The following is a 22,013-nucleotide window of genomic DNA, read 5'->3' on the forward strand; positions in this document are numbered from 1 at the left end:
GTGTATTTCAGAATCCTTAAATGATTTAGATAATTGTTTTTTTCAAAGTACCAATTGTTTTATTGCTTTGAGTAAACACAAGTATTTAGCATGTAATATTTCTGTTGCATTCAGAAATTCTGGATAAATATATATATCTTAATTTAAAGGCTGAACGTATAAATATGTGTACCTTAGCCAATGTTACCCTGTTGATGCATCTCCTTTAAGGTTAGTCTATAATGGGAAACGCCAACAAATCTGGTGTAGAGGAGAACTTCAGTTTTATTTTATATATATTAAGAAAAAAAAAATAAAAAAATCTAGGTATATGTACTGGAAGCTTTTCTTTAAAGTTTGCTGTAATCAAGCACAATGATGTTCATCCGTGTTATGAATCAGCTGAACTACAATCAAGGATGAGTCCAACTATAAATAATAAGATAAAAGTAATCAAGCAAAGATTTTAATAGTGGACTTTATCATAAGCTATATAATACCTTGCTTTCCCCAATAGCCTTTCTAATTACTGTTTACATTCCTGAAATGATGGCTTCGATTCATTGCTTGTAGGTGCTGATTCAGACTGGGATGGCTCTGAATCTGCAATAAAAACAGATTAAAGTACTTCAGCCTTAAGAATAAAAAGGTCAACTAACATTCACTTTCTCTCTCACCCACATCAAAATACACATAAATTTCTGTACTTTAACCTAAGAACACAGACAAGGTACACGCAAAGTTTGCAATATGATGCAAAACTATAACAACACAAATGAGTTATGGATTTCTATATGCAATGGTTTATCTCTCCTGTCCGATGTGTCTAGGACTTATGCTATGAAGCAGACAACAGCAAAAGCTTCACCTCAAATATAGACTGCAAAATGTTTATGCTGTTGATTACATTGAATAAGCAGACCAAAGTACTCAGGGGTGAAGAAATTAAAAGCACTTCCTTCAGTGCACAGCTGAAGGCATGAAGAGAATAACATCAAAATTGGGTTGAGATACATGACTGGAAGAAACCACACTGTTAAAAGCATTTAGAACCCTCTCTTTAAACTGAAATAAGAAAAGGACTGAAAAATCATGGCAGTGTTTTTTTCATTTTGTTGGGAGGTTGGGGGGGAAAAAGAGCATTTTGAAAATATCAAATATCTATATGTCAAAGTATATAGCATGATGACTTTTCATCAGTCTTTACTGGATATTTACTGTCATTTTGTTCTCTATGCGTTAGTATTATAACCAAACCAATATCATTATTACTGCAAGGTTCTTCAGTTTGCTTTATATCCCAGATGCTGAATTTAAGGCACACCCCACAAGAAAAAAAATCATTTGTCACAAAATGAATGAATTTGCAGGTTTCAAAAATCCCAAGTCCTTTAATTTAATTAATGGCAAAATTCAGTAGGAAAAGTGTCAGTGTGCAAAAATGTTACAGAGAATCTCAAGAAATTAAGATGAAATATTCAAGGTTTGAATTAATGTTAAGAAAGAGCACTTTACAGCTCTATAAACAAACTGTTAGGTATTTATTCCTTCCAGTACAGCAACCTTTACGTAATTAGAGTTTGGATATGCAAGATGAGTTCAAAAAGCAGCTTCTCAGGTTACACATCCAATTTCAGGTTCAGATGGAGATCTGACTTCATCCCCTAGTTCTGTAGCAGCTTTTCATCTAAACAGTAGCCCAATCAAACACAGAACCATAGAATTATCTAGGTTGGAAAAGACCTCTGAGGACACAAAGTCCAATGACTGTGTAACACTACCAAGTACAGGACTAAACAATGTCCATAAGCACCACATCTATATATTTCTTAAATACTTCCAGAGATGATGACGCCACCATCATGTGGGCAGCCTGTTCCAGACTCACATGAAAAAGGAAAAGTTTGTGCTCCCCTGGCACAAACTTCAGGCTGTTTCTTTGAGTACTACCACTCATCAGCTGAGAAGAGAGACCACTACAACCTTCTTTCAGGTAGTTGTAGAGAGCAATGGGGTCTCCCCTCAACCTCTTCTCCAGACTAAGCAACCTCTGTTCCTTCAGCTGCTTGTCATGTGTCTTATTTTTCAGTTTACATATTAAGCAAAATTATTGCAAATATATTAATTTTAATATGAATGGAAGACAAAAAAGTTGATTCAGGAGGCTCCAAGTGTCAAAGAAACTAAACTCACTGGCTACTAAGCCTTCCACACATTGATATATCAAGTTCAAGAAAGCCATCAATCCATAGTGTATACACAAACATAAACAACAGGTCTTCAACAAGGATTTTTTACCCTTTAGCCTTTATTTCCAATTGTTTTGGAAGAGATGTACTTCATAGCTACTATTATTGTGCATAACAGAAGTAAGTTTTGAAATCATAAATAAGCACCGGATAATTTATTAATCCAATAAAACCACTGGAAAGCCAAGTTATTTCATCACGTGGATACATTTATTTTTATGAATAACTCTAATATATAATATTACATACATAATATATATATATATATATACATTATATACATATATAACTATATATAACTATTTCATTAACACATGTACTGATGACAACTGTAATGAAGTTTTCGGAAAAAAAAAGTAGGGGGTGAGAACTCTTCACAACAAATAGCTCCTGTTTTACTGTCTGTTTAAGCAGAAAGATAGCTGTATCTCTTCAGCATTTTACAAAAATATACCAAAAAGAAAAAAAGAAGCCCTTGGATTGGAACAGAACATACTTTTACAACAGCAGAATAAAAAAAAACAACATGAAAGTCCCCACCTTTGCTGATTACTAACGGGAGGGCACTTTTCCTAAGCTGGCCATAGGGTACTTTTATAAGTCAAGCCTGGTAAATTTCACCTTATTTAAAGGGAGAGACTGCAATTATTCTAGCTACCTATGGATGTTACACTTCAGACAAGCAAGCTTTCAATAATTTTACCTTGGGTCGGCTCGGTATCTTTTGATGCATCTTGAATCTTTTTTCCACATCTAGTATGTTGCTGAAGCCAGTCTGTCCCATAGCCATTGCTAATTAATTTGCTAAAGTTTACTGGTTCACCTTTTCTCTGAGCTGGCCTGTAAATCAAAACATGTTAAAAGAAAATAAAAGTATAAGTTAACTAAAACAGGCATTAGGTGGAAGGAAATTTATTTTGCACAGAATAGCCTTACATAATTGATAGATAACTAAGTGTAAATATCAGTAGGTTGCTCTAAAAGTAATGCTTACGATATATTCCCTTGGAAACCACAACAGATACACAGAGCAAAATAACGCTTTGATAGAGCAAATTCTCAGCTATAAGAATTTTTGCTGTGCCTGACCTTCTCTTAGTGCATAGCTGACATGATTTCAGAAAATGGTAGTCCCACCTGCATCCCTGTAACCTACGCTCACGGAATTAATGAAGCACATTATAGTTTGTATCTGTTCACTGGTATCAACAACAAAAGAACAGATCATCTTAAATGCAATAAAAGAGTACTACATGAAGATATTTTACCACACAACTTGATGTCTACTTTTCTTGAAGATGTTTTCAATGGCTTAACCATACAAGTTAAATGCCTATTACTTTAGTTGCTTGTAAAACTATATAAGTCCTAGATGTCAACAAGTTTAGTAGCAGTACGGATTCATAAAGGCCATGCACAACCCCCTAATCTCTGCAAGTTCAGAGTAACGTTCCTTGCACACACAAATGGTTTCAGGATTAGGAGATGAATGAATTTCATAAGCACGCTACTTACATTGGTGGGAAGGAAAGCTTATTTTTCCCACTGAATTCCTTGTTCAAAGAAACATTCGGTGTTCTGCTTGGATATTTAGTATTTATAGCTGGGAGCTTTACCTGTGTTAGAGAAATCTTAATTTAACCAAAGGAGACACTATAAAAGTAACCAAGAGATGTCATAAGAGTTACATTGAAGGCCATAACAATCTTAAAACAGTACCATCTTAGGAATTTTATTTCCAAAAGCAAGAGCAGAGGAGTAAAAGGAAATAGCAAAAAACTAAGAAGTACCATAGTTTGTTATACTAGATGAGATCAGCTGTTATCAAGTACATCAATAATGAGAAACGTACTCATTCCCACAGTACACTTCCACCAAAAGTTAGACTTCAAAACCAAATTTAATGAACAATTCCTTAGGGTTTTTCACTTAACAGCTGGTTAAGAAATTCAGAGGTTAAAGATAAAAAAAAGGGGGAAAAACCCCAACATTTTTAAAGACTGCACTGCTTCCTTCATTACATAAAGAAAGAGTGTAGGGGAGAAATCCTTAAAATGGTCAACTGCAAAACAACTCATACAAAAACATACTTGAGGAAAAAATTCCAAAACAGATATAAACACACCACAAATGTTTCAAAGACCACATGCAGCTTTAACTAGGAAAGGTCAAAACTTAGTGTTTGAGTACAACGGGTCCACAAACAAGCCATTATAAAAAAACAAGTTAAAAAAGCAGCCGTGAATGTTTGGTGAGTGTGGATTTAATTCTTTTCTGAGAACAAATGGAGCATTGGACAGACAATGCCACTTATTTTTAAGCAGAAGGTGAATACAAACAAAAATGTTCAGTGAGTGATGAACTTTCTACAGACTTTATTCAAGCCAGAGTTTTACTAGAAGAGAAATTCCAAAATCTGGCAAGGAATTAGTGGATGGACTACTAGATTTCAGCCAAACAAACTGACATTACTTTTAAACTTAAAGAGATGAAGACTGGCACATCCGTCAAAGGCATAGTAATGGATGAAGACTGGGGTCTATTGTTCAATATGGAGATTAAGCATCATCTGCCTACAACTGCATTTAAAAGCCATTTGTGCTTACCTGCTGCAGAAGTGCATTTCTGCTTTACATTCCATTTACATTTACACTGAAGAGGAATTCAGCACCTCTGTTTTCCCTTGCTAAGATTGTGGGCTCAGGTTTATGTGAAACCAGATAGTGCACACAAAGGACTGGGTACAACTCCCAGTTGAATAGGGGGAAGATGTACTTAACTGTCTTGCAGCAGAATCTAACAGTAGAGAGTGCTAAACATGGAATCAAGTCTTCATCTCCAACTCTGTGAAGAACTGGAGATGAAGAACTATCTTACTGTCCAAGAAAAGTTACTGCCGTTTTCTGTTCATCATTAGACTGCATTATTTCAGATCTGGAAGTATTAATCTTATAAGCTACATGTACACATTTACTAATTTCAGGGTCCAGGAACACTAATTGTGATTTAGTGGAAACTACCAGAAGTGATACTAATTGAAACTCATGATGCAATTACAGTCTTATCAGACTGTGAAAGGGTAAATGTTTTCAATGAGAAAAACCATAATGAAATATGATTTTTCATCTCAGTACTTGTTGGCATGCCTGAGTGGTAGTTGAACAACAATGACTGCTTTCCAACAGGAAAAGCTAATAGAGCCTGGGTGAAATCCTTGCTCCTGTGATCAAGAACAAAATTCCACATCACATTTCAAGTTTCTTTGAGATAAAATGCTGACCTGAGATGAGTAGTAGTCCTTTTAATACAGCACATACATACATTCTTATGTATGTATACCCACACAAACACATTAATGTATAAAAGCAGAAATTTGGAAAGATAAAGTGCATCTTCACTCAAGACAGAGAATTCCGGTAGCAATCAAATAAAAAAATAGATATCTATATTCTTTGTTGAGGCTAACATTACACAAAGAAACATCATACTGTGGTTATTCAGACCTGTCCTTCGTTAGGACCAGCAGAGAAGTTCAGTCATCACAGAGGAAAAACAAGACTTAGACAGTAAGCATCAGAAATGGGAAAATAAAATTTGTCTTTAAGGGTTATGATTTAGTACAACAGTAATGCTTTATATTACAAATACTAAATGCACAGCCAGATTACTTGGTCATATTATCCTTTGTTTGGAAGGAAATAATGTCAACAAGAGTTGCATAAAGTGGGCCTGGATACGGTTAAAAGCCTCTCATTCTTCAACAAGCCTTCACAGCTGCGTATCAACCATGATACAGGTTTCATCTTTTTGCAGGGATAGGCTTCTTAAATGTTTTACTAAGAAATATTTGCTACAGAAACTAAAGGCTCCTTTGGCACAGCTCTAGTAAAAAGACCAGAAGCACAACGAAAGCTCTATTGGCACTGTTTGCTCTTACTAATAGATAAGGAGCACATGCCCGTGTATGCCTAGCAGTACTCAAAGACAGCATCCAAAAGAGATGGCTTATCTCCATTTTACAAGAACAGCACATGAGGCAATTTGCCATGGAACAAGCTAGACACAGAGGTGGGAACAGATGCTTAGGGAAGAGCATGGTTAAAAAGGTGAAAACAGTATTGAAAGCATGAATTTCTCAATGACTTTCAGCCTGTTTGAATCAGAAGCATGGTTTCTTACTTGCATGACTTGGGCAGCTACTGAAAGGGGTCACTCCTTTCAACCCACAGAAAACGTATCCCTTAAGAAATACTTAACGTCCCTTAATGAGTGCAAAGTGCCTGAAAGCTATGACTTCAGACACAAGATTAATCTTGCTCGTGTTGCATTACAATTGCTTGACACTAACTCTGATGCCATCTCTAACTAATTTACCACTCAGGCACAGCCCTCTCTCTTTTGGGTCACAGCATTTTGAATCCACCTAGTCCACATAGTACAAAAGCAAAAGGATGCTTCTGTACTATGATGGACATGCTAGCAGTTCAGAAGAACACAGCATAAATCTTTAAAGCTCCAGGGCCAATGTTTTCCAAACTGAGTAGAGCAAGTACCCTTGGAGGTCTAAATGCTTCTGCACTTGCCCCTGCAGACTTCCTCTGGGATTTCTCTCCATGACTGCATCCTAATTCTCTCTTCTTAAAGACTTACATACATAGACTGGACTGAAGAACATTGCCCAGACATTCAATATCACTTTACTACTGGAGGTAGTTTCTCACTGCAATATTATCATTTAGTCAAACATTTACATTGAATACTGCTTAGAAATTCTACCTGTGATGTTTTTGGAAAATCTAACCTTTCATTATAGAAAATATAAAGTGACAAAAGTGAAGACTATTTGGTAGGAGTCTCACTTGAAGATTTTTCAGGAAAGTGATCTTATCACTGCGGCAGAGAAACCTTTCCTAAAAAAAACAGGAAATAGGAGATGTAAGTTTGAAGGAAGAATCATGTGATGTTTCAAGATGTGGGATTTCACTTCTTATCAGGTACAGGAAAGATCTACAGGAAAGTTCCTGCGAAACAGGACGACCATTTCAGAGACAGTGGTATGAAGGAGGAGCTAAAGCTAAGGCAAGTGCTGAAAAATCTCTCATCTTGAGCACCTAACCTTAAAGAGTAAGTTCAGGATTTTGTACTCTAGAAAAAATTCAATTTCTGCTTCTGAAACAGAAGTATAAAATATACATCATGTTCTTTGCAGATTTGGAATCTGAGCTGAATACGTAACATCTATTCATTGTGTATTCAGTGATAAACAAAACATGGGAATTCTGATGCTCATGAATATGAATCAAATTGGGCCTTTCTTGCTCAAACCCCACCACTAAGAGAAACAGACGTTCTACCAGTCCCCACATGGACCTGAACTACACACTGTTATAAAATTGGACTCCTAGAGCACTGAAGATAATAGGTTCTTAAGGGAGCACTTAATCCTTTTCCTGTTCTGATCCTCTGTAAGGCTTCCTGCGGAGACTAGCTACAGAGCAGGTAAGACTGCACTGGGCAAGGGATCTGGAGTAGAAGGGATCTGGAGTAGAAAAAAACAAAAGTAAGTTCTTCTTCCTCAAGAAAAACTCTGTTTAAGGCTTCTGTGAAGGCAGTAGCAGTGCCTTGCTTTGCCTGTGCTGGGGAGCTGTCAGCTGTAGGCAGGCTCCTGAGTCATCGGGGTGGAGCTGACACTGCCGGGCAGTTTAAACAGCCTGTAAACAGCCTGCAAACGTGTTGTTGTTGCTGGTCATTAACGTCAGCACCTGACAACAAGCTTTAAAGAGCCTCAAGGAGAGCAGAAGCTAGCCACTGATCACTTTCTGCGGAGACTAGCTACAGAGCAGGTAAGACTGCACTGGGCAAGGGATCTGGAGTAGAAGGGATCTGGAGTAGAAAAAACCAAAAGTAAGTTCTTCTTCCTCAAGAAAAACTCTGTTTAAGGCTTCTGTGAAGGCAGTAGCAGTGCCTTGCTTTGCCTGTGCTGGGGAGCTGTCAGCTGTAGGCAGGCTCCTGAGTCATCGGGGTGGAGCTGACACTGCCGGGCAGTTTAAACAGCCTGTAAACAGCCTGCAAACGTGTTGTTGTTGCTGGTCATTAACGTCAGCACCTGACAACAAGCTTTAAAGAGCCTCAAGGAGAGCAGAAGCTAGCTTCCGCCCACAGCTTACACCAGCGTGGTAGTCATTATCTCTGCTCATAGTAAGCTGTGCTTATAGGTAGTGGCTGAAGTAGCAGGGGCTGTAAGTATTAGCCTTTAGTTTTTCCTACGCTCTTCTTGCTGTTCTTGGGATTACAGTATAATCATGGTCTCCACCAGGAAGAGATCCTACTCCTCCAAAACTGTGGCAACTCAGACAGAGGGCCAGGCCAGGAATGCCGCAGTTCAGGTTTCTGGCTGTGTGGAGTGCCTGGAGTTGTTGCTGCCTGGGGAGGGTGGCAGGGCCCCCACCTGCGTGAGATGTGAGCAGGTGGACGAGCTGCTAAGCCTGGTGGTGGAACTCAGGGAGGAAGTGCAGCGGCTAAGGGCCACCAGAGAACGTGGGAGTAAGAAGCAGGGTGAGGAGTATGGAAAAAACACCAGGAAGGTGGTGGACCCCCTGCCCTACCACAGGAGGACAATCCCTACCACTGAGGAGGGCTGGCAGAGAATTCCAACTCGCCGTCGTGGGTATCCCCCCTGCCTGCCTGCCCCGTGTCCACCACTCTCCCTGAGCAATAGGTTTCAGGCACTGGAAATCAATCAGGAGGTGAGTGGAGAGAGGGTGGAGGAACTACCTAAAAGGGAACCCCCTAAGCTGAGTAGGTCCTCGGATGGTGATGATGGTAGTACTCCTCAGTTGGTGGTGCCCCCCAAGTCCATCCATTCCTCACCCACCATTAGAACATCACCATCAAAGAAAAAACGACGGGTCATCGTTATTGGTGACTCTGCGCTGAAGGGAGCAGAAGGGCCAATATGTCGGCCAGACCCTCTACATAGAGAGGTCTGCTGCCTCCCGGGTGCCCGGGTTAAGGATGTAAGGATGAAGCTTCCTTCTCTAGTCCACCCCTCTGACTACTATCCCCTATTAATGTTCCAAGTTGGTAGTGATGAGGTAGGCAGAACTTCCATGAGGACTCTGAAAAAGGATTTCAGAGCTTTGGGGCGACAGGTAAAGGGTTCGGGAGCACAAGTTGTGTTCAACTCTATCCCACCTGCTTCAGGGAAGAATGAGGGATTCAATATAATGGGCCAACAGATCAATACCTGGCTCCGAGCTTGGTGTGCCCGGCAGGGGTTTGGGTTTTTTGACCTTGGGTTCCACCGGTCAAAAGGGATCTTAAGGAGAGAATTGGGTAGGTTCATCCAGAGGGCTTTAAACTAGTTATGAAGGGGGGTGGGGCAGTAGCTGGGGTCACCAAAATGGAAACTGCATGCAATGTCCCTGTGCTTGCAGGAGAGGGGTATGCTTCTAAACCCCTAAGGTCTTGGCCCTTGGTGAAGGAGGAGGATGACTTGCCTCCTTGTAGGAAAAACACGAGGGCTGGTGTTAAGCTGGTGGCTGTGGAAACGCCTAATAGTAGTCACAAGGCTATTAGGGCTGCTGCTGATCGCAAGGAGGCCAAGCTCAGGTGCCTTTATGCTAATGCACGCAGCATGGGTAATAAACAAGAGGAGCTGGAGGCCATTGTTTGTTCAGAAAATTTTGATATAGTTGCCGTCACTGAAACGTGGTGGAATGACTCCCACACATGGAGTGCAGTGATTGAGGGCTACCAACTTTTTAAAAAAAATAGGCTAGGTAGGAAAGGTGGTGGTGTAGCTCTCTATGTTAAAAAAGATTGTGAATGCGTGGAAATCAATAATGATGATGACAGGGTTGAAAGCTTATGGATCAGAATAAAAACCAAGGCCAACAATACCGATGTTATTGTGGGAGTTTGCTACAGGCCACCTACCCAGGATGATGAGGTGGATGAGATGCTTTATAGGCAATTGGGGGAGGTCTCAAGGTCACTCCCCCTCATTCTGGTGGGGGATTTCAACTTCCCAGACATCTGCTGGGATTACAATACAGCAGACAGGGAACAGTCTCGGAGGTTCCTAGAGTGTGTGGGAGATAACTTCCTGACACAGTTGGTGAAGGAGCCGACGAGGGGAAACAAAACTCTGGACCTGCTGTTTGTTAACAGAGATGGTCTGGTGAGGGATGTAAAGGTTGGAGGCCGTCTGGGACAAAGTGATCATGAAATGCTAGATTTCTCGATCCTTGTCGAACCGCGGAGGGGAGTCAGCAGAACTGCCACCTTGGACTTCCGGAGGGCGGACTTCAACCTCCTCAGGACTATGGTTGAGAGGGCCCCCTGGGGAGTATCTTTGGAGAGTGTGGGAGCCCAGGAAGGTTGGGAATACTTTAAGGAAATTGTCCTAAAGGCGCAGGAGCTGACTGTCCCAAAATCGCGAAAGATGAGCCGACGGGTGAGGAGGCCGGGCTGGCTGACCAGAGACCTTTGGCTTGATCTAAAGAACAAAAAGAGAGTTTACGGTCTCTGGAAGAATGGGGGAGCTACTTATGAGGATTACAGGTTTGTAGTGAGGCTGTGCAGGGAGAAAATTAGGAAGGCCAAGGCGCAGCTAGAACTGAGCTTGGCTTCTAAGGTTAAGGAGAATAGTAAATGTTTTTATAAACACATCAATACCAAGAGGAAGGCTAAGGAAAATCCCCATCCCTTGTTGGATTCTGAGGGCAACTTGGTCACTGAGGATCGGGACAAGGCTGAGGTACTTAATACCTTCTTTGCCTCGGTCTTCAATAGTTATGCTTGTAACTCCCTGGGAACGCAGCCCCCTACACTGGTAGACGGGAAGGGGGAACCAAAAGAGCCTTGCGTGATCCGTGATGAGATGGTCCTGGATCTACTTAGAAAGCTGAATGTTTATAAGTCCATGGGGCCGGATGGGTTGCACCCTAGAGTTCTGAGGGAGTTGGCGGATGTGGTTGCCAAACCACTGTCCATAATTTTTCAGCAGTCTTGGCTGACTGGGGATGTCCCGGTGGATTGGAGACTGGCAAATGTGACGCCTATCTTCAAAAAGGGCCGGAAAGATGATCCTGGCAGCTACAGGCCCATCAGTCTCACCTCGGTGCCTGGGAAGGTTATGGAAAGGATAATCTCAGGTATCATCATGGACGAACTAAAGGTCAGCCATGGGATCGGGCCTAGTCAGCATGGGTTTATGAATGGTAGATCCTGCCTGACTAACCTGATTTCATTCTATGACAAGGTGACCCGCTTAGTAGATGAGGGAAAGGCTGTCGACGTGGTCTACCTGGACTTCAGTAAGGCCTTTGACACTGTCCCCCATAACATTCTGGTAGAGAAGCTGGCTGCCCGTGGTTTGGATGGGTGCACGCTCCGCTGGGTGAAGAACTGGTTGGATGGCCGGGCCCAGAGAGTTGTGGTCAATGGAGTGGAATCCAGTTGGCGGCCGGTCACAAGTGGCGTCCCCCAGGGCTCGGTGCTTGGGCCGCTTCTGTTTAACATCTTCATTGATGATTTGGATGAGGGGATTGAGTGCACCCTCAGTAAGTTCGCAGACGACACTAAGCTGGGAGGGAGTGTTGATCTGCCTGAGGGGAGAAGGGCACTACAGAGAGACCTGGATAGACTTGATCGATGGGCCAAGGTTAATGGAATGAGTTTCAACAGGGCCAAGTGTCGGGTCCTGCATTTTGGTCATAACAACCCCAGGCAATCCTACAGGCTTGGGGAGGTGTGGCTGGAAAGCTCCCAGACGGAAAGGGACCTTGGTGTGCTGATGGACAGTCGGCTGAATATGAGCCAGCAGTGTGCCCAGGTGGCCAAGAAGGCCAATGGCATCCTGGCTTGTATCAGGAATGGTGTGGTGAGCAGGACTAATGAAGTCATCCTGCCCCTGTACTCAGCATTGGTGAGGCCTCACCTCGAGTACTGTGTCCAGTTTTGGGCACCTCAGCACAAGAAGGACATGGAGGTACTGGAGCAGGTCCAGAGAAGGGCAACGAGGCTTGTTAAGGGCTTGGAGAATCAGCCCTATGAGGAGAGACTAAGGAAGCTGGGGCTGTTTAGTCTGAGGAAGAGGAGGCTGAGGGGAGACCTTATTGCTGTCTTCCAGTACCTGAAAGGTTCTTACAGTGAGAGTGGGGCAGGTCTATTCTCACTACTGACTTGTGACAGGACGAGGGGAAATGGCCTCAAGTTGCGCCAGGGCAAGTTTAGGTTGGATATTAGAAAGAACTTCTTTACAGAAAGGGTGGTTAGGTACTGGAATGGGCTCCCCAAGGAGGTGGTTGAATCGCCATCCCTGGATGTGTTTAAGAGCCGCTTGGATGTGGTACTCAGGGATATGACTTAGAAGAGGTTTGTTGTTGTGGTATTGTTTTGTGGTTGTTTTTTAAGAGATAGGCTACTGGTTAGGCTGCGGTTGGACTTGATGATCTTCAAGGTCTTTTCCAACCTGAGTAATTCTATGATTCTATGATTCTATGATTCCATGGCAGTCTGAGTTCCTGTTTTCAGTGCTCTGTGTTTGGCTGAAAATAAGTTTTCCCAAGAGGCATCAGCAAATTACAGTTTGAGCACGCATCATTCTGAAGTTGCACTCATTACTCACCTCAGCAAAGGTTAAAGACTTTTGTAAAATGTCCAACATCTGCACTTGTATTCAAGTAGGAGTTACTGGTGTTCCCGTACGTCAAAAGTCTTTCCATATATTCTAAAGGGTCATAGTAACCAAAGCGCTCACAACTACAGATCATTTTATAAAAACTTAAATCTTAAACATCTAAATGGCCAATGAGAGAGGGTGAAAGATGGAGGATGGGAGATACGTTTCCAGCACAAAACCCCAAGATCACCAAAGAAAAGCTGCTCTAAGCATACTCTGCCCTACACTTATTTTGCATAGGATAAATCTTCTAGGCAGCTAGTGGGGACTCTTTCAGGACTCTCTCTTCAACTTGAACAATTGCTTTTTCAGATCAGTTTTCTGTTCCTTCTTTGTTCTTCTTTTTCCTTCTTTCTCTCAAGACTACTGAATTAGAACCATCTTAACAAGATCTACAAAAAGAACAACCTACATCCTACCTTTTTTTTCTCTGTGTTTTCTTTGTCCTCAGCATCTCGTTGCCAAACACTTTTCATATCAAAATCAAAAGGTCCTCTTCTTGTCTCATAATTACTACTCTGATGGTCAGCAACATTAAACTCTTTGTGAATCATATAATCAGGTAGAGTGGAAACATCCTTCCTGTAGACAGATTTAACGATTGTTAATTGCAACGGAAATCTATCACTTTATGACAACATTATTTTGAAACACAGACAGAGAGAGAACATGAGAAGTTATTCAGGATCTCAGCAGACCTACCGTGGCTCACTGGTTGCTGGAGGACTGGAGTGGTGCAAGTACCAGTCAGGTGCAGTATATGCTACCGGTGTTGACTTCTTTGTAACAGGAGCGTAGTGCTTCAACAAGTCTTAAGAAGAAAAGACAAAAGCCACTACTTTTCTGACTTTTTTTCTGCCTATAAACACATCATCATCTCAGGTTGCTGTTTTAACAGGAAGATGCTTTTTTTTTTTATTCACTAAACATCTACTACTAAAAAGTACAAATTTTGCCAACAGGTAGCTAAGTGCAGGAGATTGTAAGGATGTCATGGCAAGCTGATCCATTATGTCACATTTTCAATCAAAAGTTTTTTTCCATAGTTTAATTCCAAAAACCCAGAGGACACTTCTGACAGGACTACAAGCTTTTCCTACCACCCATACTCATATAAAAACTAAGAGAATACAAGCAAACAAAAGCTAACATACCAGGTCGGCCTCCTTGCTTTGCTAGCCTTATGTAAGCTGAATCAGTATCTTTGATCCACTTCCTACGGCACCCAAACATCCCTTCATTGTGAGCTTTTGCACGATCACCAAGACCTGGAATCTGGGATGTAGGAGGATGTGGGATTTCTGAGTTCATCAATTTCTCTGGCTGTTCCACGGGCATTTGGTAATATCATTCTGAAGTAACAGAAAGGAAAATGTTGATGGTAAAATTCAACTGCCTAATATCTCTTTGTCAGGAAACCAACAAATCTAGCCAGCTTGAAATTAAGTGAAATGCTGCATCTCATCACAAAGATAGAAGATGAGGATTCTATATTCCAGGGGACAAAGCCCAGGAAATTTCAGGAGTTCCACACTGAAAAAAAAGAAGGCCTTGATGTACTATTTGAAACATAACTCAAGTTCTTCCATTAAAACAGGGTTCTTGTCATCTTTGTGCAGCAGACCAGGTCTAGGGCACCAAGAGCAGCAAGAGGCACAGATGACAACTGAAAGCAGTTAATTCCTCTGTTACCTTTCCTTCTAACCCATCAACAAAAGTAATGAAAGTATTCTGACTCAACCATCTTTAGGTCTCTGTTAGTAAAATAACCCAACCCTATCCCCCATCCCTCCCACCTTTAGAAAATAAAATAAAAATGAAGCCATCCCCAGATATATTCCTTTCTCAGCTTCCTGCACACAAAAACAAATAAGCAATTACACAGAAACAGAAAAGAAACCACACAATTCCTTGAGGAGAAAACAGAGTGGCAGACAGGGAAGAAAAAAGACAACCTAAGGAATTATGCTATGAAAGACACACAGGAGACTTACTGAGAAGACTCCAAATAGAGTTACCTAAGTGTAACCAGACTGTCATAAGGCAGATATCCTCCTCAGATGCTTTTAAGTAATCATAAACATGCTGACATGCCTAGGAAAAAAAAAAAAAGCCTGTTAAGAACTTATTTCTCTTCCTGTCAGGGGCAAAGAATCATTGCAGTGCTTTATTTCACTACAGTAATTAGTCTTGGTATAGGTTAGTTTGCTTAGCAATAGGGATTAATACATTAGTTTAAGAACCAATATATCAGTTTAGCAAAAGGAATCCATGAGTTATAGTTCTAAAACTTTCCATTTCAATTTCAGTCTTGTTTTCCTCAGCAATTTTGCACTGTGCGCATAACAGAATACTTTTAACTTTCACTTCAACGATTTTGCCTCACATGGTGTCATAATAGAATACTTTTATCTTTTGCACCCAGTAGGTGCAAGAACATCTTCCTTGGATTCCACACTTGTTGTTTTAAAAGTGGCTATGGCCTAATAATGGAAATTTTCCAAACTGGGGGAAAAGTGGCTCAAAGTTAGCCAAAGCCCTCAGTGATGATGCTGATGGTGAAAAACGGGGAAGAAATAGGTAGGCACTCAACCACCCTAGATTTTACTGAGCATGCCCAAAGGGACATTAGCATATATATTAATGAATCCTTGGACAAAAGGATGAATAGGTATACCTATGTAACGCATACACATCTTTAACTGTTTAAATGTAGGACCTGAGCTCTGAAAGAGCATACTTGCTGCTCAACCACTTTCTAACACCATGTTGCAGTCAGAGTGTTTTCTCCCCAGATTATGGGTGACAGTCTGTCAGAAACTGCTGTACGTATGGCTATCTACGGCTGTTTACAAGGGTGGACAGTGATAGGACAAGGGGGAATGGTTTTAAACTGAGACAGGGGAGGTTTAGGTTAGATATTAGGAGGAATTTTTTCACACAGAGGGTGATAATGACACACTGAAACAGGTTGCCCAAGGAGGTTGTGGACACTCCATCCCTGGAGGCATTGAAGGCTAGGCTGGATGTGGCTCTGGGCAGCCTGGTCTGGTGGTTGGTAACCCTGAATATAGCAAGGGAGGTTGAAACTACATGATCTTTGAGGTCCTTTTCAACCCAGGCCATTCTATGATTCTACACCTAATTCTGTCAAGCACCTTCATTCTTTTCAATCTGCTGGACTGCCACTCACCTGACTTTATACTACTTCTAAGTGCTTGAATTGAAGGGCACACTTCAAAGCAATAAACTTACAGGGCAAAATGCCAACAACTGGTTCAAAAACTTCTGTATCGTGGATAAAACCATCCCAATTTAACAAGCTAAACCCTGGGACTCACCTACAGTTTAAGAGAGCCTCAGGGCGGAAGAAACGCTCGGGCCGGGCTCTCAGCTGTCACCACGCTGCGACACGGCCGCCGCTTCCCGTCCCCTTAGCAACGCAGCGGCTCCGAAGCCAACGGCGCACCGCCCAGCAGAGGCGGGCACCAACGGTCCAATCCCGCCCCGAGGCCGCCATTTTATCTGACGGAGAACGGCTCCGTTGGTGGGGGGTTTTTTAGGATGTTGTTCGGCAGCACGTTGAGCATCAGTCAGCAGGGTGTCAGGCAGCCAGGAATGCTAGCCGTCGCTTAGGGTGCGTCAGACCAAACGCTGCCAGCCGGGCGGAGGGAGCACTGTAGATGGGGAGGCATGTTGTAAGCACACAATCAACCAGTGAGCATTCTTTGAGAGTTATCCTAGTGTCATCCCAGCTCTGCCAATAAATACCTTGCTTAAGGGTAACAAAATGTTAAGCTTATGCACACTGATTCTTTCGAATCAGTACACTGCATTGATGCACTGTGGCCCCACCTCAAAGCACAAATGCTTGGTATTCCCAGCATAAGCATTTGTTCACAATGCTCTCAGAAATAATTCTGTTCGTTCATTGCCTGCACAGGTTTTGGCCTAATATTCAGTTGTGCTGGCCTAGCCCTTAGGCAAGGGCCCAGCTCCCACTCAGCCACTCACTCCTTCCTCCTTCCCAGCAGGAAAGCAGGAGAAAAGAGGATGAAAAAGCTTGTGGGTCTAGGTAAGGACTGGGAGATCTCTTAACAGTTACTCTGATGGACAAAAGAGACTCAACATGGGAATATTTATTGAGAGGTAAACCATCTTTCCCCTAGCATCACTGTTATGAGCTGGATCACTGTGGAGCCTGAAGTGATACACACAGGTGTACTCTGGGTGGCCGCAGTTGCTCAGCACTTGCAGCCTCACGTAACTGATGAACCCAGAGCACTGGAGATGCTGTCTGCATGGTACACTGTTGCTGGAATTCCATGGTTTAATGTAACTGCTGTGAGAAAGATGGACAAAAGCAACTTAATGAAGATGTGTCCTTGGCTTCCTGGGAAGGGCCAGCAGTTCCCTGGATCACTGTCAGGCTAAAAAGAGAAGAAGGAACAGTGTTCATGTGCAAAAGAGCATCCTGGCTGAAATTCCTGCCCCAGCATCAGACTCTAGAGGTGTACTGGCCCATCAGCTCTGCTCCAAAGCACAGGCATATGTGCATGGCAGGGAGCTGGGTGCACAACTGGCAGAAGCTCTCAGGCTCCTTTTTTGGAGGAGCAACTTGCCAAAAACAAGGAGGGGCTGCAGTGGTTGAGGGTCACGTGCCAGGGCAAAGAAGGGCTGACCTGCACGAGCCTTTCCTGCAAAGGGAAGCAATCGCTCCCTCTCATCCAGTCCCACCTCCTTCCTCCGACTTGTTAGGTAGCTCGGGAGCAGTGCCAGGAAGGGCTGGCAAACACAACATGGGGCCCTTCTGCAGTGCACGCCCTCTGTGCCCACCTGGGTTCACTGAGAGCCCCAGCGATCTCGCAACCCAGGTCTCCCGTGGCACCTTATGGGTTTCCCTTCAATGCCAGCCTGACAGTTCCACAATGGCTGGGAAGACAAGCAAGCTAGCCTGGCAGAAGCTTGCACAGAGGACTGGGGGCAGTCTGGCAGAAGAAATTCTCAGTGGGGATACACAGGAGGGGAGTAGGGCCTTGCAAGAAGACCATAGGTAAGGAAAGCTGAGATGTGAGGACAAGGGTAAGGGCAACCCTTAGCAGGGTGTTTGGACCCCTCCACCCCACACCTTTCTTCCCCTGTTTCTCAGTGTTCTTACCTCAGTAATCTCAGGAACCCTCATATAAGCCACCAGTGGCAATGATCACCAAAAGACTTGACCACTTCCAGGAGGGAGAAGTCTTGGAATGAATGATAGCAGTGCCTGCAAATTAAACAGTGACACAGGCACAGTGGTCAAGCAAGGCCAGGAGGAATCAAGGGCTGCTGACCCTTTTTTTCCACATGAACAGCTGCACAGAGGTGCCAGCTGCCTTTGCAGTTTTTAAAGTAGCAAGTAGCAGTAGATTGTAGAGCCCTGTGCTGACACCAAGAGGCTCACAGTGTGATAATAATCAATTATCTTAATTATAATGCCTTTGCATATACGGCAACAATAGACATGAAGGATACGTTTTTTGGCTATGGATAGGAAGAGATTTGCTTCTGCCTGGCACAGACACTGGTGGACATTTGCTGCAGATTTGAAACACAGTCCTGCTTTACTCAAGCTGTGTACACTGAAGAACACGAAGCAGTAAAATTACCACAGGAGGTCACTGTTGTGACATGTATGCTACATCTATGTGACAGAGTGCTGAGGACCAGCATTCCACTTTTGAATGGTGCTTCTTAAGCCTGTTCCTGCTGGTAAACCGGAGCCTTCAGGTGTAGCACAGAAGACCACTATACCTATGACAGGACAAAGAACTATGGAACAGAACTATGAAAATAGCCATTGTATGTTGACAAGGAAAGGAAACAATTTACTTTCTTGTCTGTAAATGACTGTAACATTAATTGTAATGGTTTATTGGTGCGAGGAAAATAAATAATAAAAAATAAATAAATACGATGGGACAAATTGAAGAGGTTTATATGGTTTAACTTCATTTTGTTTTTATGATGGGCATTTTACCAGGATATCAACAGTCATTGTACAAAAACATTTCTTTCCTCTGATTGAAGTCATGCTGTCACATTGCTCTTTGTTTGACAAGTGTGTAGTAACTTCAGTGGTTTGTTTCAGCTGCTGCCCCTGTTGCCTTTGTAACATCAAGGGATGATTAAGAAAGGTCTCTTTTCTGTTTTCTTGCAGCTTTAGAAGTCACAGCCACAGACATCTTGTGTGGTAAAAAGGTATATAATTTCCACTTTGTTTTTCTTTTACCAAAAGTATTAGAGAGTTATTCTTATGCTAATCAACATACTTCATCTCACTGCAAACATTACAGAAAATTATAGTTGAAAGCCTTCGAAGTCAAACTCTTCATTTACAATACATGAGTTTTGTTTGTTTTGTTTTTCCCCATGGTAGCTTAAGCCATTAATGTATTTCTCTTCTTTATAAAATGTCTTTTTTACATAGCCAGGAGAGTGAAAGCATGTTTTTCCCCTTTAAATTTAAATAACTTATCAAATTGTTTTGAACAAGCATTTCTTTTTCAGAAAGTAATCTACGTAGTCGCTGGGGCTTATGCCAGGAAGTGATTGCCTGCTCCTGAGTAAGTTACTGTGCACCATTTGTCTTCATGCTGCTCACTGCCAAAGTGGAACAGTACAGCTTTACTGAAAGTTACTGTGAGGGAAGCATGGTGTGGTACCTCTGCAACAGCCCTTCTAGCTGTTTTTATACTGCTAGACCATACAAAGGAACTACCAGAACTACTTAGATTTTGGCTAGATGCCCATCATCAGGAGTGGGTCTGATAATGTTGCAAGTTCATTGTTCCAGCAGAAGCCGTGAGGCAATTAGCATAAGAATCCTTATGGGTGTAAGACCTTGGCCAGACTTCTCTCAATATGCATCCAGTGTGGGCTGGCGGGACAGAAGGATGAGTGTCTACATTTTGGAGTGAGAAAATGCCGCAATCCAGGGGTAGGAAAAACAGACAATTCTCACACTGGCAGCCACCACTGTCCGTGAGACAAAGTAACATTATTGGGGTTTTCAGGTGCAATGCCATGGGCATAGCAGCGTGAGCAAGAACATGAGAAAAATAAGGGAAAGTATTGCCTGGACAGCTTGGGTGAAGGTTTACAAAGCTCTGAATGTAAAACAGTCTTTGCATTTGCAGACAGAAAGTCATGTATCCAAGTTTTTCTAATAAAAAAAAAGCTCATCTCTCATGCCATGGTGTAGAGGCACTTCAGCTGTGCTGTCAGCCAGTTTACCTTCTTAGAGGAGCTCTCCAGCTCTGCAGGATCTCTGATGCACTCTTCTGCTCAGGAGTGCCATGGCCCACTAGTCTGTTTCAGCCTGAGTCCAGCCATTTTGGTAGGTGGTCATCATGTTTCAGTGTGTTCACACCATAGTCTCCTACTCTGCTGAAAAAAGCACCTGCACCATTGCTGACTCCCACAGAGGATGACCATAGTGCATCACAGATTAGGGTTTTTGAAACTGATTGGGTTCTCAAGGAACAAGCCAGTTTGCCTGAATGTTTGTGTGGCTCTTTTATGATATGGTGAGCCTTAAGACAGTTGCAGTGCTTGGCCTACGGTGCAGTGTGAAGAGTTTTAATTAAAATAGGTTCTGGCTTGTTTTCAAGAAAGGCAGGGACTTTCCTGGCTTTTTCTCATCTTTGCAGTTTCGGAAGCATGTGCTAGTTCCATCCAACAGCATCTGTGTGCCATTTTTGCTGTAACACGCTGAAGACATACAGCTGTCCTCAATCTTGAGCAGACTAAAAGAGTTGCTGACTTCTTCTTGTGAGTGCTCCTTGTCCCCGAGTACTTTTCTGAAAATTGCTTTTCATCAGAATTCTTAAGAATAAACACATGCAAGCGGTTGAAGGCAGTAGATTAGCAGCGGATTTATTGAACTACCATAATCAGTTTACTAATTCATAAGGTGATTTTTCCTTAGTCATTCTCAATCTTGACAGCACAGCTGTTGGAGAGGGTTTGGCTCACTTCATAGTGAGCTGCATGTTTATTTACCTGTGCCTCAGAGATATGAAGCAACAGCAAGGGGAAGACAAAAACTGAGACTGGCATGGATGTTTCCTTCACAGGTTTTGAAAATCTTGGTTATCCTTTCACCCTAAACCAAAAGGAAATTTTTATTTTATTTTTAACTTTTTATGTTTTATCACTCTTTACAGTTGATTTATCTTCTATTTCTGACAGCTGAAGCTTCTCTTGGAAACCTGATCTGCCTTTGTGAAAATATTACAAGGTCTGTGGAGAGCAGTAGCATGAGAAAAATGAGGGAAAATACTGCCAGGATAGCTTTTGTGAAGGGTTGCAGAGCCCTGAATGTGAAGTTATCTGTGTTCTTTTAGACAGAAGCTCGTATATGCAAGTTAGTCTAATAAAAAATAAGTGTTAAATTCTCTTAGTTCTCAAGAACTTTTCAGATTTTTGAATAATAAGCAACTGCCCAGTTCCCCTTGACATATTCTATTTGCCACTTCAAAACTTAGGGAATGGCCATAAATCCAGTTATTCTTGAGATTGTCTCACAGGGATGTAGAAATGTGGAAGACAAAGCCTTGCTTGAAGTTACTATTGCCCACCTTTTTTTGAGAGAGGTTGGGGGGACGTTGTGTCACACACAGTATCACAGTATCACAGTATCGTGCGAGTTGGAAAGGACCTTAGAGATCATCGAGTCCAACTCCCGGGTTTCGAGCCCACCGTGTAGTGAAGCGGCACTTCTACCCCCTGCGCCACAGGGGGGATTCAAACCCCGGGCCACCGGTGTTGCAAGCAGCAATTCTACCACTGTGCCACCACCCGCTTTGGAAGAGCTGAGCCATCAGATTCTCTCCAGGAAAAGACATTTATAAAATTTTTAATGGTAACCACTGCAGAGTTCTGAAATACTTGTAATGAATCATTCAGTGCTACATATTGGCCTCCTCCACTGAGTCACAGTTTTCGGTAGGAGTAAGCATGGGCAAAATGAAACCATAAAAAACCTGCCTTCATCTCATGTTTGGTGAACATCAGAACTACTAGAAGGGACTATAGCAGGAGTTGAATTTGTCCATAAG

At 42.4% G+C, this 22,013-nt stretch overlaps 1 protein-coding gene across 3 annotated transcripts; it reads right to left on the reverse strand.

Annotated features, from left to right (window-relative positions):
* Nucleotides 1-239: 239 nt before the first annotated feature.
* Nucleotides 240-16,374, reverse strand: C2H7orf57 (chromosome 2 C7orf57 homolog). Of its 3 annotated transcripts, none has more exons than XM_072328544.1 (8): nucleotides 16,257-16,374; nucleotides 14,934-15,009; nucleotides 14,070-14,267; nucleotides 13,618-13,726; nucleotides 13,335-13,497; nucleotides 3,744-3,844; nucleotides 2,932-3,068; nucleotides 240-582 (listed from the first exon to the last, which is right to left on the reverse strand). In XM_072328544.1, the coding sequence occupies exons 3-8, from the start codon at nucleotides 14,251-14,253 to the stop codon at nucleotides 506-508; spliced, it is 771 nt and encodes a 256-aa protein (XP_072184645.1). In that variant the 5' UTR covers nucleotides 14,254-14,267; nucleotides 14,934-15,009; nucleotides 16,257-16,374; the 3' UTR covers nucleotides 240-505. The 3 variants fall into 3 exon arrangements, with proteins under 3 accessions (XP_072184645.1, XP_072184646.1, XP_072184648.1); XM_072328545.1 differs by having other exon boundaries at nucleotides 14,910-15,009; nucleotides 16,257-16,361; XM_072328547.1 differs by having other exon boundaries at nucleotides 16,261-16,309.
* Between the last annotated feature and the right edge of the window lie 5,639 nt (nucleotides 16,375-22,013).

Source organism: Excalfactoria chinensis, chromosome 2, assembly GCF_039878825.1.
Source record: "Excalfactoria chinensis isolate bCotChi1 chromosome 2, bCotChi1.hap2, whole genome shotgun sequence".
Taxonomy (NCBI): domain Eukaryota; kingdom Metazoa; phylum Chordata; class Aves; order Galliformes; family Phasianidae; genus Excalfactoria; species Excalfactoria chinensis.

Excerpts from the sequence above, each read along its gene's own strand:
- C2H7orf57 (XM_072328544.1), bottom strand. The coding sequence starts at position 14,253 with ATGCCCGTGGAACAGCCAGAGAAATTGATGAACTCAGAAATCCCACAT. Across the intron at positions 13,727-14,069 it reads AAAGCAAGGAGGCCGACCTG|ACTTGTTGAAGCACTACGCT; the intron begins GTATGTTAGCTT and ends TTTCTTCTTAAG. Across the intron at positions 3,845-13,334 it reads AAAACACAGAGAAAAAAAAG|GTAAAGCTCCCAGCTATAAA; the intron begins GTAGGATGTAGG and ends TCTCTAACACAG.